Source organism: Pempheris klunzingeri, chromosome 13 (genome assembly GCF_042242105.1).
Source record: "Pempheris klunzingeri isolate RE-2024b chromosome 13, fPemKlu1.hap1, whole genome shotgun sequence".
NCBI classification, from domain to species: domain Eukaryota; kingdom Metazoa; phylum Chordata; class Actinopteri; order Acropomatiformes; family Pempheridae; genus Pempheris; species Pempheris klunzingeri.
In genome coordinates, this window is record NC_092024.1 from 20175960 (window position 1) to 20195089 (window position 19130).

General features: G+C 41.3%; 1 protein-coding gene across 2 annotated transcripts in view; it reads left to right on the forward strand.

Annotated features, from left to right (window-relative positions):
- actn1 (actinin, alpha 1) overlaps positions 1-19130 on the forward strand; it is a 56613-nt gene that overhangs the window by 26197 nt on the left and 11286 nt on the right. For both annotated transcript variants that reach the window (XM_070841731.1, XM_070841732.1), the window contains exons 2-10: positions 1442-1556; positions 2215-2334; positions 5924-6010; positions 6599-6686; positions 9810-9888; positions 10532-10613; positions 11634-11719; positions 17482-17574; positions 18708-18938. In XM_070841731.1, coding sequence (XP_070697832.1) covers positions 1442-1556; positions 2215-2334; positions 5924-6010; positions 6599-6686; positions 9810-9888; positions 10532-10613; positions 11634-11719; positions 17482-17574; positions 18708-18938 — 981 coding nt within the window. The remainder of the gene's footprint in view (positions 1-1441; positions 1557-2214; positions 2335-5923; positions 6011-6598; positions 6687-9809; positions 9889-10531; positions 10614-11633; positions 11720-17481; positions 17575-18707; positions 18939-19130) is intronic.

The following is a 19130-nucleotide window of genomic DNA, read 5'->3' on the forward strand; positions in this document are numbered from 1 at the left end:
GCCAGTGACTTTTAAGTGGCTTTTGTTCCCCGGCAGTGGAAGGCAGGCCAGCAACAGACAGTGCAGGCTTTCATAAACGCCTGGCTCTGCTCCTGCAGGTCCTCCTTCAGCTCTCTGGTGGAAACATGGTGCCTGGTGTTTGGGCCCTGGGTGTAATTAACCCGGGAACTCATAAAGAGGCGTTCACAGTGGGGTGCATGGCGGGCCCACTCCTAATGCCAGCTCCTGTTGGGCAGCCGAGATCCTGCTCCAGATGTTTTCCGTTAGCATGTTTGCATGCCAGCGATGCCAGAGAATCCAGGGCCTGCTACACCTACTGTATACAGTACACAATGCTCCAGTGTGCTGTGGCTCTGTGGAGAAACTGCAGGACATAAGCTTGTTGGCATCACAGGGAAAGGTTCTCCTGAAAGGGACGGACTATGTGAACAAACCAACATTTTTTTTATTGGTTAACAGGTCTGGTTCTGCTAGAAAACAGCATACCACAAGCTGGTAGTAATTTAGGGTTTTACTCACAGACACATTAAGCAGAGATGTTAGGTAGCAGCATGGCCCCATGGACACCACCAGTTTGGTCCAAACTGAAATATTTCTAGGATACTACTATGAAAGGGAGGATTGCAATAACATGTTGTACAGATATTCATGGTTCTCAGAGGATGAATCCGACTGACCCTGAGAATCCCCTGACTTCTACTGCCTCTAGGAGGTTTACCTTTTTATTTTTCATGTAATGCCTCAACAACTTTGGGATGGATTATCATGAAATATTGCACATATGTCATAGTTCCTGGAGGATGAATCCCGCTGACTTAAGTGATCTTCTGACTTTCCTTCTAGCGGCACCAAGGGGTTGGCAGTTGAGGTTTGAGAGAAACAGATGAATTTTGATTAAATTTGGTACATGCAGGATGATTTGTAATCACCCTGGGGATTTTTACCTCAGACATAAATTAAACATTTTTCTTTGTTCTACACTTTGGTTTGTGACAAAGAACCAAGAAACCAACACTGTACTTTGTGTTTACATCTGATTGGCAAATGCCTAAAGCTTGAACCCCTGTGACTTCCAGGTGACAAGAAAATCTCGCTTCTTCACACACCAACCTGCTGTCCTAATGTTTACCTACCCTGATATAATTCTGCCAGTGATCAGGTCAGCTTTGCTTGGTTTAATACATTGGACTGGTGCCATTGTCAACAGATTGTAAAATAGTGTGAATTTAATAACTCTGAATATGGGGCCCTCGGAGTCTCTTTATGTTTGCTCATACTGTAGAGTTACTTACCCAAAAAGCAGCTTTTGTGGCTCATATGTGTATTTAAAGCTGGGATCGTGGCCGGTTGGCTGCTGCAGACACATTCGGTGTCTGCGCTGAGAATGATAATACGTCTATAAACTGACTGATGGTTCTCTTCTCTTCTCCTCTTCCTCTAGACATTTACAGCTTGGTGTAACTCTCACCTGAGGAAAGCAGGCACGCAGATCGAAAACATTGAGGAGGACTTCCGGGATGGACTGAAACTCATGCTGCTGCTGGAGGTCATCTCAGGTAACAAACCTCTCACTTAACTGGATTATCTGAGTAAAACAGTTTGCATGGACAGTACTGCAACCATGCTAAGTTTGGATATCAGGATCAGCCTTAAAGGAGAAGGCACTCTGGGAAATATGCTTGTTTTATTGCTTTATTTTACAAAATGTCTATTTGCACTTGGGTATAAAAAGCCAGACGGCCGCTCTCTGGCTGTTTACATGACAAATAACAAACTAGTCGGATTAATGTGGGTGTGGTGGCTGAGTGGTTTGCTTACAGGACTTCAAGGTTCAAATCCTGTGTCAGACCATCAGTAAATTACAGTAATTTCTTTTCAGTTTTCTTTCATTCATGAGAGTTCTCAGTCGTAGTTTGGTTAGGTTTAGACATCAAAACAAATATGAATAATATACATAATAATATAGAAATATAAAAAGCAGTGTACATTAAACACAAAATATCATATTTCCAACATACACCTGGGTGTAAATAGCCATATTGACTATTTACACTCAGTTGAATATAGTTGTTGACTACTGACACTCAGGTGCAAATAACATCTGCCTTTAGTTTATGTGTTGATCCAGCAAAAAATGTTATTTATTTGCAATGAGAGAACTTAGTGAAACTGTCAGACATCTATCTGTCTGCCTGTCTGTGTTTTCCTGTCTAGGCGAACGCTTGGCCAAACCAGAGAGAGGCAAGATGAGAGTCCACAAGATCTCCAACGTTAACAAAGCACTTGACTTCATCGCCAGCAAAGGAGTAAAACTTGTGTCTATTGGAGCAGAGGGTGAGTGACGTCACTCCTCTGTCACATAATTTCCACCAGAAGAAGAAGGTCAGGGATTTTCCACAAAGCCACCTGATCTTCTCTAAGTTTGTTTACTTCTCAGTTTGTCACTTATTGGTTTTAATGAGGTCACCAGCCAAATCAGTAGCTACTGTCCTGGTGTAAATAGTTGTTTATAGTGTATTCTCTGGCCCTCTCTCTCTCTCTCGTTACCATGGCAGTGTCGCTGGCTGCTGTGCAGTTTAATGAGATCCTTATTCCAGAGTGTTCCAGCAGAGGTTGTGCTTTGCAGTGCATTTTCTGAGAGTAGATCTCAGGATCAGCAATCCCCTCAGGGGCTGAGGCTGCTCATTGTTCAGCACAAATAACTTGGGGATGTCCGTCCTCCTCCCGCCGGAGAGTAAACAACTCTTTAGCAGAGTAAACACTCTTCTCTCCATCTCACTTTTCCTCTCACTATTTCCCACTTTCACAAACGCACACACCCCTCTGGCGTTTGCTGGAATTGACTTTTTTCACACACGTGTTGCAAACAGAAACTCCACATTGTGTCTAAATATTAGCAGACTTTTAAAGGGTCAGGTCACCCAATATACATATTTGTCTATGTGTCCCTCGTGATATTTAGGTTTTGAGGTATCCATCTCTGATGTTTTGCTGCTGCCCCAGTAAAGGAGAGCAGAAATCACATTTTGTTACTCAATGCACTGAAAGATGACATTTTTAAAACTCAGCTGGAACTTGTCTTTCCAGAAACAATGTCCTGATCACTCTGGATCATTCGTAATGCACATGGTCAACGATTCCTGCTGAAACTGCCTCCTGCTGAGGAAATAGAGCCCTTGAAAAGATTACCAAATGTCATTTTCAGTACTATCTGTTTACGCCCATTGTGTTGGAATAGAAACAGAGATTTCAGAGGCAGAACTTCAGCACATAAAACCAAAACTGTCTGACACCCCAAGGGATAAGTGAGAAAAGATGTTATTTTGGATTGTTTGGTGAACTGACCATTTAAAGAACATGAATCCTTGTAAATTGGTCAAATCTATGTTACATACACACACTCAAGGGATCAGACTCTCCCAAAGGCCAGGGCTTGTCCTGACCCAACACCACCTAATACGGTTAACCTCTGCCCCATCTAACCCCGCCGCTCCACCCTGCTACTCTCTGAAGCTTTTCTGTTACTTTCACTGTCAGACAAAAACATGTTAGAATAAATCCTTGTGAGGAAAATGATTTAATAACAAGTTCTGAGCTGTAATGTAAAACGTGTGCTGCTACATCTACATACAATTTAACAATGATTTCACATTTTTACCTCTGCATGGATTTATGATTTTTCCCCCTTCCTGCACTACGGTATGGGTTTGATCACCCACACTGCACAAATTTTGTTTTATCAGTTACTATACATTTAAAACTATCATAAAATCTAGATAACCACTTTAATGTCAGTATCTTGACTATGGCTGACAATCAAAACCTTTTTGGACCAACTGAAATTTGACCAAAGCAACAAGTATCAAAAAACTGTCAAGTTGGCATCGATTTGTAAATAAATTGTAGTGTTTTTTATTGATTGGATCATTTCCTCATCAAAAATCATAATTTTGCCAACTGAGTCTCAATTTTATTAAGAAGTTATTGTTCTTTTATTAAAAGTTAGCACGGTCATATATCTTAAGGCAACTATAGTTTTAGTATCGTTACTGAAACTCTTTAATATCGAAGGGCTACAACCAACGATTAGTTTAATCATTGATTGATCTGCAAATTACTGTCTTGATTAATAAATCAATCATTTAATCTCTTGAATGGTTGACAATAATTATAAAGGCCCATTACAGTTTCTCAGAGTCCAAGTAGACATGTTGAATTGTTTTTTTCTGACCAGCAGTCTGAAAACCAGTGCAATGAGACCGGTATAAAAGCTCCTAAGCCAGACCAGCATTCCAGACAGATTAGCCGCCTGGAATCCCCTCCTGGTCGAGCGGCCCTGCAGCCCAGCTCCCTGCTAGCTGTGGTGGTGGGATGGGACCGGTTGAAGGTCCATGTGAGTCATCGCGGGGTTTGTTGTGGGTGGGGGATGAAGGAGGGGGAGCAGTTTCAAATGGATTTAACAGGATTTGTGTTCCTCCCCCAGGTTGATCAATCGTGTTCATTAGGACTAATCTCAACATGTATCTGCATGTGTTAGCCAGAACAACCAAGCACGACTGTTCCTGCCGCCTAATTCAATCCGAGCTGCCTTTCACACCGCGTTACATGTACAGACATCTGACTGACATCTCACAGTCCAAGTTTGTCCGTCACAGTCGAGCGGCCACGGAGCTGCTGTGCCCCGTGCCTTATTGGATTAGAGGGAGAAACAAATGATCATTGAAGGCTGGCAAACAGGGTGACCTGTTGAAGGGGATTTTCATTATCGACAACACAGAGAGGACTGGACTGAGGCAGTTAATTCACAGCCTCCATCTACAGGCACACAGCTGATTGACAGCTTAACAGCTCCAGGCTCAAATGACGTTTCATTCATAAAAGCTTGTGCTTTCAGTTCCCCCACCAGAGGAACTGTGAACAAATCTGAGCCTGTGTGGAAAAATGTGTCAAAGGAGTTTCCTGACCTCAAAGGCCTGTGAAAGTTGTGCACAAACAAAGTTGTGTTGTGCCCATACTTGTATATCAGATCCATGGCATTAAGTGAAAAGTTACTCCACCTCCATACATGTGGTAAATCTTTGTGGATGAAAGCTCAGAAAGCAGTGGGTTCAAAAGTCATCCAGACATCAAGATGAAAGTTTATTAGACATCAGAGTTATCATGGTTGCATATAACTTTTGTTTCCAGTATTTAAGTGACTATGTTTCATTATTATGCAGATCCTGACAATGATATAGTTGTACATAACCCAGGCATCTGACAATAGATGTTTGTAGACACGACTTGTCTGTTGTTCTTCCTGAGGTTTAGGGGAGTTTTTCCTTATTACATAGATAGGAATTTAGTTGCTTTGACTTGACTAATGGCTCTGTGAGGCTGTATTTAGGCACTGTAGTGTTTTTAGCTAAACATTAAAATCAGTATGCTAATATACTCACAACGACTAAACTCATAACGACGCTAACAGATGTTTAGCAGTGTTAACCACATTCACCAAATGTAGTTACGCATGTTAGCATGCAAGCATTTGCTAATTAACGCTAAATACAAAGTACAGCAGAAGCTGATGGGACATCAGTAGTTTTGCAGGTATTTGTTCATAAACTGAAGTATTGGATTTATTAAATTTTGACACGTTGATGGTGCTAAAAGACGTCAGGGGATCACCACAGTCAGCAGGCTTCATCCTCTGGGGACTTGGATGTCAAATGTATGAATGTACTAAATGTGTGGCAACCCATTAAGAGAGATATTTCCATTTGAACAGAAGTGGTGCACCAAGATTGTTCATGCTCATGCTAGCAGAGCAGCTAGCATGGCCAACTCTTTCAGCTCTTCACCTGGAAGTCACTAAATCAGTGCTAAATGCTGCTAAATGTCTGAATCCTCAAATGTAAATGTTATTGCTTTGCCCTTCTTTCAGAGATCGTTGATGGCAACGCTAAGATGACCCTGGGAATGATCTGGACCATAATCCTCCGCTTCGCCATCCAAGACATTTCTGTGGAAGGTAGCCTACTGTGTGTGTGTGGGGGGGGGGAGCATTGCCACACACTTCTTCTTCATTCACTGTATTGAAAAGAACTCCTGCTCACTGTCATTTGCAAATGAAAACATTTTTCATTGATGCAGTGTCTCGGCGTGAAGACCTTTGTCACGCATCTCAGCGAGCTTAAAAAACTGCACAGTACCACATATAGATTTGAGCTAATTCATGAATATGAATGCTGCAGAGACTGATCTCTTCCTATGGAGGTGGAAATGTTTATGTTATGCTCCTCTCCTTGGTTAGCCTATATAATGCACTAACAATGTAATCCAATTTAAATGTCAGGAGTGTTCAGCTTTGATTTGTTCAGCTTTAGGTTCCAGCGCAGTGTGTCTTAAAGTATTTAACTTGTACTGTTTGGGTACAACAGAATATGACACCTCTCTGTATCCAACAAGAGGGCATGAAACATTGGAGCGATCACACATGCTTCCCATTCACTTCACCTCCACTTAATCCACCACTAAACAGGGATTAGCGGAGAGTCGGTCAAAGTAAAAGCCGGAGAGTTTCTCCAACTTCACAATGATCCCTTCTTCTCAACCGCAGAGACATCTGCCAAAGAGGGACTCCTGTTGTGGTGCCAGAGGAAGACTGCGCCCTACAAGAATGTCAATATCCAAAACTTTCACATCAGGTGAGGAAAACATGATACGTATTAAAAAAGGTTATTTAACTCACATGCTGTAATACAGTTACAGTTCATAAGATGAGACTGTGGAACCATAGAGCTCAAATCTCTGAGTTACGCTGGGAAAATTAGACCAAAGCATGTGAATGAGCTGGGGTGCCATCATCGCATCTGAAGTCCGTTTTCTTCGGTCTAAACTTCTTCACGTTGGTACACTTGGTTTGCATTTGGCTCCTCTAAGTGTAACGTGAAGGGGGATGTCAAAGCAAATCCACTTGCACTGTTGTACTTAGAGTGTGGACTGCATCCATTCAACCTGGTGTTCATGGCTGTTAAAATATGTCTCCTCATTCATGTAAAATCTGCATATTCAGGCGTCTTGGTACAGTTGTCTGGTGTCACTTGTTTTCATCTGGTCAAAGAAATCAGACTTAAAGAGCGAGGCTACAGAGTTGCTGCTTCAAGGCCAAATTCTTCTCAAGGGCACCGAGGTGCTTGTACAACACTGCAGTACTGTAGCACTTAGTGTGAATTCCTCCATCCTGCAAATATCTCTCAAGCCACTGTTTTAAATTAAAATGTGGTTGTCAGTTTGTCTGCTTCAGTATTTTATAAGAAATGTAATTGTAAGCACACCAGGATTACATAAATATATCAGAAATATTCAGTGCAGACGACAGCAGTGGTCTCAGACAGTGGTGATGCTGAGTAGAGCAGAAGTGAAAACAGACAGATTTAACAGACCAGCAGACATGTTCTCATACACCAGAGGAGAGGAGGTAGGCAGTAATCAACTAGTGCATTTAAAGTCATCTGAGCAGATTTGATGCACGGAAGCAGGTCGTATATCGTATTACATCAAGTGGCAGGGATACAAGTATGTGAGTTAGCGTCCTATCCTGGCATCCCTGTTTCATACCCATGTGCCTGTTCCTGGGTTTAGTCTGGCCTCAGTCCACGTCATAGGATGCCTCCATGCGTGTTGAATTATTGAAAGAAGACCACCTTGATCCTCAGATGTGGATGAAAGCCGAGGCGAGAGGAAAGGTCATTTGAGGAGAAGGTAAAGGGAGAGGCCTGATGGTCCCGGTGCAGGAGAAGGGGATTGTCAAAGCAGGGGCCAGGCCTTTGATGTGGGCTCTCTGTGAGAGATGATAGCAGTGCATCTCTGTTAGGAGAAGAGAGCCAGACCAGGAAGAGCACTGAATTTTCTCTTTTTTTCCCTCAAGCACTCAAGTACTCCTGCTTCAGGTAGATTCGGCTTGTAAAAGCCCCATTACACGCACTTTTTATGGCAAGTCATTCGATTAAATAAGCCACCTCACTGATTTGTTACCTTGCGAGCAGAGAGCGTCAGTCCATCTTTTCTGAACTGATATTGAGATTGAACTGCATGGTCCCATCATGCTGCATTTAGATACCCTGCTTTCAGCATCAAGGCCACTAATCAATGAACCACGGAAGGCCAAACAAGAACTATATCTCCTCCAGCTTAGAAAAAACAACATAATCATTGATTTCAAGGCAACATTTGATCAAACTTTAACACTCCACGTTTTAAATTTAGCAGATCTGTCCATTTGTGTACTGTCTCTATTGTACAAGTGTATTTTTAACCTGCAGTCAGCAACTGTTAAAAATTTGGTATCGTGTTTATATCAAGAATGGATTTAATCTGTGTAATATGAAACTGGCCACTATTAGTGACAGACCCACAGAGAATTATCGTTTCATCTCATTGTGTCGTTTTTGGCAGGCAGCTGTTTTCAGCAAAAAAAACTTTAAAAGCCTCTGTGCACTAGCTGTTCAGCACCACACAGACAAAGTTAGCAACTAGCTGGTGAACATAGTGGAGCCGTTAACAGCTGGAGAGCCAGATATTTCACCCTGGAGTGAGAGACAGTTGGACTTACATTACTTTAAATGAATGCTAATTGTCTGTATGGTACTTCATGTCAAACTGACAATATGTCAACGTTGTGTTTACAGATTTTCTGCTGCCTCCAAGTGGCTAAAAAGAACAAACAAAACAAAAGAAAAATTTATGTCAAATGTATCTATATAATCCAAAATTATAAATCATAATTTGTGGAAATGCAGATTTAACTTAATCTGGAAAAATACACCTTATGTTAGCGTTTATGTTAAATGTATATGAAAACCAAGGCAACTTTCCTGCACTTCATGAACAAAGTTAAAGGATAAAGCAGCATTTTATCTAATGTTATTAAACCATTAGGTAATTAAAACCTGAATGTTTTTAAGCAAACATAATGTGTTTGATATCTGTCATCATAAAATGTAAACAGTTCTTTTGAATATGTGCAATGAATAAAAAGGGGGAGAAAAATCAGTGGTTTGGAGCGACAGTGCTGCAGCACTCTGTAAAAAAATTTGGCCACATCTGTAAGTCAGTAAGTCACAGTGCCAAGAAAATTACTCTGGAAAATTAAGGAAAACCAGTGCCAAAGTACCATGTCTGTTCAGTGTACAAAAGTGACCAAGCGGGAATTTCTTTTTCTCTGTTCCAGAGTTTGGCCCTCAAAAGCTGAACGACTGCAATTACCAGTTTTGCTCTGGACCTTGAAAACAATTTAGTGGGTCCTTCTTCACCCAAGTTTTCCTTCCTCAGGGAGGCACAGCACTGTTGGACGTCATGTACTGTAGACTGAGTTTGTTCCAACACAAACTTTGTATTATTTACCTTTATAACCTTAGATCTTTATATCAAATCTTACTTTAATATCTTAATCTAAAGCTTAGAGTTTATTATTATTTTTTTTCATATTTATCATTATTTATATTTTAATAAATAAAATGAATAAATCTGTGGAGTGAGTTGTTCAACTTTAATCGGTGACCTCACCATGTGTTACGTTAGATAACCTCCCTCCCCCGTTTAGGCTGATAGCGGTCAGGTTCCCGTTGTGTTACAGTAACACACCATGTGCTGCTGGGAGGATGTGGGTGGGTTACATGGAGCTAATTAGGGAGGCAGACAGAGAGGAATGGTCTTGATCAAAGATTAAAGTCAAATTCCTTCTCTTTCCCTTGGCTCGTTTCATCTCACTTTCATTCTCGTAACCATTTCTCTCTCTCTCTCTCTCTCTCTCTCTCTCTCTGTTTCAGCTGGAAAGATGGTTTGGGTTTCTGTGCACTCATTCATCGACACCGTCCAGAGCTCATTGACTATGGAAAACTGCGCAAGGTGGGTGAGCGATGTGACAGTACAGAAGTCATTAAGACCATAAACCAAAGACACATTATGTAAGTTCAACATATTTCAAACGTTTCTATGCAAAACCAACACAAGTACAGAGTGAAACTAACCTCTTATGATCAGACAAGTAAAACAGTAGCTTGTGTCTTTGTGTGTGAAACACCGTCAACTTCAAGTCTGTCTCACTAAATAACCCTAAGTACAGAATCTGGTAGCAAAATAGACAGAAATGACTGTAAATCAATAATAAGTTAGTTGAAGTTTTGTTTAAAAGAGCGATCAAATAATCATACATTTTTTTAGCTATACCCAATTAATTGTTATTTAAGTGGCTAAACCCAATTTATCTGGTTCTAGCAGATTCATTGTGAAGCATTGGTGATTTGGAAAAATTCATTCAATTCAATTTAAGTAGTTCCTAAATAGTTAAAGGATTTTTTGAGTTTTTGCTTCCTTTACAAGCAACAAAAAGCAAAACAGTACTTAAAAAAGTTTCACCTTTCTAAATGATAACTTTCGGCTTTTGAGATGTTTCTGTAATCGCACATGTGCTCCTATTGTCGGTGAGTGTGTTACTTTAAAATAGACGCACCAAGATACTCTAAAGGTGTTGATGGTCTGCTGTTGACAGGACGACCCCATGACCAACTTGAACACAGCCTTCGACGTGGCAGAGAAGTACCTGGACATCCCCAAGATGTTGGACGCAGAAGGTGAGCAGATAAGAGGAAAACAATAAAGTGATGATGAGGACAGCAGACTTTTTCCTGAGTTCAAAGACCAGAGTATATACTCTCTCAGAAGTGCTGTTCAGAGGGCTGAAAGTGATGAAAAGCTCCTTTCACGTCATGGATAGGGCTTTTGTAACCTACAATCTGACAGCCTCGCCTGTTTTCCTGCAGCGATTAGCCAGCTGTGCAAAGGTGTGAAAATGGGCGAGCTTCGATTTTTTTTCTCCACATTCCTACTTGCATTACATCAGTTTACACGTTTACTGACAAATCACACCAACTGCGTCCATCTTTGCAGTGTTGAAAGTTATTGTGCTCTCAGAAAAGAGAATTGAGCTAAAAATGACCAAAGTTTGGATGAAGTTCTGAATAACAGCACAAGCCTGATGATCACAGATGATAGATGGACCCTTTTCCACAACTTGTTTTGTCTTAGGCTGCTTATTGATCTCCAGGCACCAGTTTCTTTTATACAACCACCTCTTAACCCATTTTCGAGAGCAGTTACTCAAACAAAAGTTGATAAAACTTGGCGTTTTCAGCGCTCTGAGAGAGTATATTTTGGCCTCAACACATGCAGCTGTGTACACAGAGACACACACACACACACACACACACACACACACACACACACACACACACACATCCTTTTTCTATTTGAACATAAATAGTTTCCTCTATGCAAATAGATTAGAGTACATTAGAGTCGTTAGACCTCATCCTGAATCTTCAAGTTTTGGTTTCTGCTCACTGAGTACTGAAACTGTAGCCACCTAAAATCTCTGTGTTTTTGTGTTTAAGATCAGCTCCTCCCTGCTCAGCACATCTGGACAGTCACACAGCGTGTTTTTCTTTCCACTCTCGACATTGTTTATGTGAAGAGCTGAACCCCAGCTCTACTTCCTGTTTCTTCATTTATCTGTGCTCTCTTTAACAACCTTAACTCCCCCCCTCCGTCCTCCCCCCTCCATCCCCACCCCCGACCTCCTCTCTTCCCCGCAGACATTGTGGGCACTGCCCGTCCGGACGAGAAGGCGATCATGACCTACGTCTCTAGCTTCTACCACGCCTTCTCAGGCGCCCAGAAGGTATCCTGGATGCAGCGTCTCCTTCCTCCTCCTCCTCCTCCTCCTCCTCCTCCTCACTCCTCTCCTCCCTTGTTACTCCTTCCATGTGTTTCTCCTAACAGTGCCCTTCTCTTTCTGCAGTGCACCACGCCCCCTGCAGGGGTCACTCTCCTTCACTTTCCGCATGGTTCACGCTACCAAATGCATGACGGGACGACAACACTTCTCGTGTTCTTCGAGGCAGTGAGCTCAAGTGTATCTCCAGTCTGCCTCGTTGTCATGGCGCCGCAGGCCACCACATTCGGCCCTGATTAGGGTTTAGTTATGCTGAACAGAAGTTGAGTGGAGTGGGAGGTGTTTGTCTGATAAGTGATGATGATTGCGTTTGATGAAAGCCATGGTCGCTGACGGAGAGAAACAAATTAGCCTGAAGTGTAACATGGTGGGGAAGATGTAGCCATTTAAATGGATGGTTTTGTTCAGTCTTGTGAGCGACAGCTTAAATGGAGGGTGGAAGAAAGAGTGAAATTAAAACCGACACTTCAAAGTCAACCAGAAAGCGGTCTTTTAATTTTAATGGATATGCGCTGTCTGGTTTAAGTGGGGAGTCTGTTTCCTGCTAGACAGAAGTGTTGTATTGGAGTTTCACTGTTGGATAATGAATGATTGTCTGTCACACTGACAGCTACACAGAACCACAATAGGAACCCTGAGATTGTGCTGCGACGCCTCTCAGGGAAAAGCAAAGCACCTCAAAGTTATATAAAAGCCAGCTTCATCTGAGAGGCCCAGAGGCAGAGAGAGCATTTCAACACAGCTGTGTTTAAGAAACTCAGATAAAAAAAAAAAAGTATGTTTATCACTGCAGAGAGTGAAGCTACAGCTGGACGTTGGATTGCATCATAGATCTGAGAGGAGTGGGTCGACATATGGCTGGTGCTTGAGTTAAGCCACAAAATGCAATGAAATCCAAAGTTTAAAAGGTTACAGTTCCTGAACAAATGAATTATGTCACAGAAAATTGTGACTTTGTTCTGTTTGACAGAATTTAGTGAGTTAATCCTGCACATTTTACAGCTATTGGCGGACATTTGATTACAGATCTGTTGTTGTGTTTTTGGATGAACTGCTAGAGGAACTTGGCTGAAATGTTTGCGTCTCCAGGAGAATCTGAGCTTCAAGGCTACTTAAACTTTACGTACATATGACATATTACACAAAACTTGAAAAAAACCAAACACTTTCCACTTCATCCACTGACTTCCCACTGAAGTGATCCTAGTATCTTTCAGGGAAAATGAAGAAACTCAACTTGAAGGCAGCCTGCAGGTAGACTGGAGAGGACTTGAGCCCTCTGTTGCCTCCTCTTGTGATTACGCCCCCTGCTGGCCCCTTTGTCTCTGCACTCTTTTACTCTTGTGCATTTTTCTCTTCTTCTCTGCCCTCTCTCCCTTTCCTCTGTTCCCTGGGCAGATATCATTAGCACCTTGAGGCCAGATGAGAAGGCCGTCATGACTTATGTGTCGTGTTACTACCACGCGTTCTCAGGCAAGCAGAAGGTGAGAAATGAATTGAAAACAGCAAAGAAATACCTCTAAACAATAACCAGATACCTGCCAAAGTGGCTGGCAGAGGATGACAGATCAGCCACAGACGTTCTTGCCAAGATAAATTTTCTGGCTGCTTATAAGTGACACCATAATTTGACTCTACGACACTGTTTGATGCCCAAAATAACGCCTTTTGTTTGGAATTGATTTTTGTCATTCGTCAGAAATTCTTTTGATGCTTTGAGATACAAAAATCTAAATATTTAAGACATCTTGAGGGCTTGGAATTGGCTGTTCAAGCTGCTATAATCAATATTTTCATATTAACGATGGATTTAATGAAGAACCCACAAAGAAAGATCAGCTCTACATTTGGCATTTTAGCATCTTTCAGCTCATAGTTTCGTTTACATTGACTGTTTTAGTTTGTGTTCACTGCTCTCACGTTGTCGCCTCCAGCTAGTGGAAAACTGGTTTCAGCAAAAACAAAAAAACCCTCTATATCCAAATCATGGATGGAGTCCAAGTGGAAGTGGTATTTCTGGTTGATTCCAGCTCATTTTAAAACATTATTCAGCCCAAGAATCACACACATATTCGCATTGCTGACATCTTATCTCAGAACTGGTGAACTATTTCGTTTTATGTACCATGAGCCATGTGCTATTACTTCATACATTTTTATTGTGGGCGGCACCCGGTGGGAAACCAAACCCTCAATTATTCAGAACCTCCTTATCTGCCCTCTTTCAGCACCATATTGATCCTTGATAAATCGCACAACCTTTCTCCTCTGCCAGCATAAAGTTCTTACACTCTCAGTGGAATCCATTATGCCAAAGACATGCCAAATCCACTAAGGATCTCTGCAGAGAATAATAGAGACTTATCACACACACAGGATATCCTCTAAGTCTCCTGTACTTAAAATCTTTATTAGGATCCACTTCTTAATGGAGCCATTGAACCTCCCGAGGAGCAGGAGTCCGGAAACCGCCTCTGGCTGGCACACAGTTTTACAGCGCTGGCATGTATTTAACATAGAAACTTGGAGAAGCAGTTACTCCTGCTCTGTCTAACACCTCAGATTGTATCCTCCAGGGCAGAAATGTACCCATAAACACCATCACTCCAACTTTTCCTGACTTTAACTTTGCAAAGGAAGGTTCGGTGTTAGTTTGTGCCTCTTGTGTATTGTATTTATAGTCCATCTGAGACACAAAAAACATGACTGAAAATATAAAGCAATGGAAAATAACAGTAGATACCATTGAGGTCATGTCCTTGGTGTGGCAGAGTTGAGATTATACAATTACAGACATGTTTCATATTTAATTAAAATGAAATATAGGGATTTAGCGTATTCCACATGACAGTGAAGGGACTGCTTTGAAACCACATTTTAACATCATGTAGTTACTATAGATCATTTTTACAGAAAATATAATTAAAAAGAAAGTATTTTTATTTGACCTGTGGTCATGAATGATGTACTCTGAGCAAAAGAAATTCAATAAGAAATCTCAACAACATTATATGCAAGTGACACATCTAGAAACGGGCAGAAGTTTTCCATTGAAATGCAATCATGGAAAGAGGAAATGAAGAACTTCACTGTAACTCAGTGTTTTTGTCGCATTAAAGCTGTTAAAGCTTATGGATCACATGACTATTTCAATGTGAGAGGGTTTGTTGGGACAAACCAACAGAGAATTATCAGCCGAATCTGCGTTTCCTCCATCTCTGCTCAGCATTTTAGCACCTTTCAGATTTTCTGTTTTGGTTCAGTCTCTTGGCTCTCATTGTGTTATTTTCAGTCGTAGCAGCCAGTTTTCAGCTAAAACTCAACTGTGCACTACCTGCTCTTCATCAAACAGGACACAGACACAGTTAGCGACCAGCTGGTGAACGTAGTGGAGCATTTAACAGCAAAGTCAGATATTTCCCTCAGGAGTTGGTGGAGACCAAAAACGGAGCTAATAGAGAGTGAATGTTGTATTTACATTCACCAAATGGATGCCAAATGAATGATAATGTTGCTCCATAAATGCTGGATGTGTAAATAGAAAACTTTTTGCTAATCTGTCCACCATACCTTTAAAATATGATAATGTGTCAATGTTAAGAACTAAAAACTTCATGATCTGGTTAAAGACCTTCTTGCGTTTTGATTATCTTAGTGATTAAAACATCATGATAATACATGAGAGAATCAAACCAGAGCTAGATCCACTTCATAGATAGCTTTTGCATAATCAATCGTTCCAGTGTTGTCTCTCTTCTACCTCTGATCTCAGAGCAAAGTAATTCACAAAGGAGTCTCTGGCTGTCGGTGCTCTCAGTAAACAGGCCCAGCATGCAAACATTTGCTCACAGGAGCACGACCTGCACATCCTAACTCTCCTTTTAAGGCAGCTCGTCTGCTGCTCCTGGTGGAGCCCCCCAGAGCATGTCTCCGACCAAGCCAAGTTTCCCCCGTGATCTTTTCACAAAGGAGTCTGTAAGCAGTCCCCTGAGTGGGATGCCAGTCTCTGAGCAATGAAATGCAGTGGGAGGGAGATCCAAGCCTGTCTCACTGTGTCTGTACTCTCTAAAAGGACTCTGCTGCGAGGATACACTGCCCTTTAAATCAATTCATTTCCTTGTCAAGCCTTTTAGATGGAAATCGATAATGGCGCAGTTTGGGTTGATTCATAACAGTCGCAGATCCATTTCTTTCGATTTTGATATTATCTGCAGCACTTTAGCTCTAAAGTACTGTTGGAAGATTTTATATATACTGTATATATAAATATACATATATGAATATGTTTACATTTCTCCAGATCTTCCAGACTTTATGCATGTTGCTTCAGTTTCTTTCTATATTTTCTCCTCTGCGCTTGTTTTCAATGAGCTTTCCTGACCACATTTACTCGTCTTGAACCCAACGGGTTAACTGACCACATGTTGTCATGGAAACTCAAGCTTCACTCAGGCACTGCCAGTCCAGTGATGAAGACTGACAGGCCATGTTAAGGAAGTGTCGTATCATGGATGACCCCATTGTTTTATACACTTATTCTCACAGGAGCCTCGCTCTCCATTCTCGCACTCTCTGTATGTAGGTTTCCAGGCTAAAATAAGGCGCTGCTGTTCTATAAAAAGACAGTGGTGCAGAGAGAAAGGTGCCCTACACCTGACTACCGATACAATAAGATGTGTCCTTGTTAAAGCTCTCCAAGTTGTCACTGTCGCTCTCCACAGTCCCTACAGTCGGAAGCAGACATTAAATTATTAATCGTAGAGCGTTTTGGTGACATTCATAGTGCAGCCAGCCCAGACAGTGTTACAGAGATTATATTGTACAGTAGCTGTCCTATTTTTACTTGCTTGCGGCATTTGTTGCTGATCCATCGCTTCATCCCCAAAATGACTCATTTGGGAAATCTTGGAGTGCCTGTGTAGGCGGTCTAAATTGATCTATGCAATCAAATGGTGGAAATGAATGTAAATGTAGAAATATTCCATTAGTAAGTAAAGGCCCTGCATTCACCATTAGCAGCCCCTGTGACTGATATTATTATAGAGGACATTATTAGATCACTAATTCTGATGGTTCAGTGTGTAAATAACATTTTGCTGTTGTAGCTGGTCAAATAATTCACCACTTTATGTACAGTTCAGTAGTTTAGTCCAGTGGTTCACAAGAAAACTGCAGTAGGAAAGAAGTGAAACATTCTGGTACACAAATTTGTACCATTTTTGGGGAGTTGGACTGAAACTTCACTTTTTTTCTGAAATATTGGAGACTTGAACTTATTTGAGCTATAAAAAGTTAGTTGAAATGGAACTCAGAAGTTTAGAAGTGAAAACTTTTTAAGATAGACTGAATTTTTTTGTAGGTCAGAAGCTAAAAAGATTGGAAGTCGAAGGTTTAAGATTGAACAATATACTATGTTTTATTAGATCATCATCTGTTTTGTTTTTTTTATGTAAAATCTTGATTTGAAAAGTAACTAGTTAATACAACCATATAAAGGTAGTGGAGAAAAACAATACAATACTATACTTACTATATGGAAATACTTAGGTAAAGTACACGTAATTGTAATTAGATATATCACTTTAACAATAGTGTTAATAGCGTTCACGCCACATTTACATCCACTGTAGTCTCCAGATAACTGAACACCACCAGAGCTCAAGGTGCTGTCCTCACACTGTTTCTCCCCTCGTCCTCGTCCTCTCCAGGCGGAGACGGCGGCCAACAGGATCTGCAAAGTGCTGGCTGTCAACCAAGAGAATGAGCAGCTGATGGAGGACTATGAGAAGCTGGCCAGTGATGTGAGCACACCCTGGTTTTTTTCCTATGATTGTCCTGCATCTCCTCTTCCCTTCTATCTCCTTGTTCTCCTTTTAAAGCCGCTCCCTCGCCTCCCAGCCCCCAGGGGTGTTTGTGCTCTGTAGAGGTGCAGGGTCCTGACCACAGACAGGCTAGATCAGGATTAAAAGGCAGCCAGGAAAACACTGCTGTTTGAGGCTTAAGCCTGAGTGTTTTTGCCTGTTTTAGCTCTTTTACCTGCGAATACCTTTTCTTCAAATCATTTCCAAAGCTTATGTTTGTAGATTTATTATAATCCAGTTTTAATATAAAACTTTACCTGCAGAGACTTGAAAATCATGGACATTTTAGTTTCAAACCTGAAACGAAAATCAATCACATTTATTTGTCTTAAAATCTTTAGTCATGTCTTAAAAGTTACAGTGTGATGGTATTTTTACAATCCATTGATGGCCATTGTTTTGAAAGGACCTCTGTGTGGTGCATTTAAGTGCCCACGTCTGAAATCCCAGTCAGCTGTTTTTCCACTAGCACTTAACACTTAACACATAATTTGATCATAATTATTTTATAACCAAATTTAGGAATATTCTTGAAAATGTGATTAATCTATCATATTAAACAATATATCTTTGTTGGGCTTTTTAAAACTTCTAAATAGCAAAATTGGTATCGGCCTCAAAAATCCAACAGGCCATAGTAGTTTGAAGGTAGGTGTTGGTTCTAAAAAGTTATGATTTATTATGATGCTTTATTATGAATTTTTCATAATCAGCAGCATTGATGACACTCAAAAAAAGGGATAAAACATGCTAAAACACAGGTATGGCCCTTGAAAGCAGACATGAAATGTTCTTAGATCTTACATTTGGTTGCAAGAAATGAACAACAAACCAATTATCTCAACCTGTATTCTTCTTTTGCTGACACACATGAATCACATCCACTACACCTCATTTCTCTTCCTCTCACTTTTCCATTTATTTGCATGGTTCTCCTTTGCGTCTCCATTTTCTTTCCCTTGAATGGCACTTGACTCTCCTCCATCCCCGTTCTCTTATTCTAACCCTTCAACATACACACACACACACTCACACACACACTTGACAACACACCAACACCATCACCACCCCAGCTGTTGGAGTGGATCCGTCGCACCATCCCCTGGCTGGAGAACCGCATGCCTGAGAACACCATGCAGGCCATGCAGCAGAAGCTGGAGGACTTCAGAGATTACCGACGCCTCCACAAGCCACCCAAAGTGCAGGAGAAGTGCCAGCTGGAGATCAACTTTAACACCCTGCAGACCAAGCTGAGGCTCAGCAACAGGCCCGCCTTCATGCCCTCGGAGGGAAAGATGGTCTCGGTAGGTCACAGCAACTCGTGAATGTACAAACACAGAAGTTCTAAATTCTTTGAGAAAAGTTAGAGACCCAAAGGTCCGTGCACATGACTGTTCTGCAACTGTGATGGGCATCACTGGCCAGAGAGTTACCTCAACTGACATGAGTCATGTCGGCACATGATGCCAGTGAACATTTGATCCCATTTTTAACCC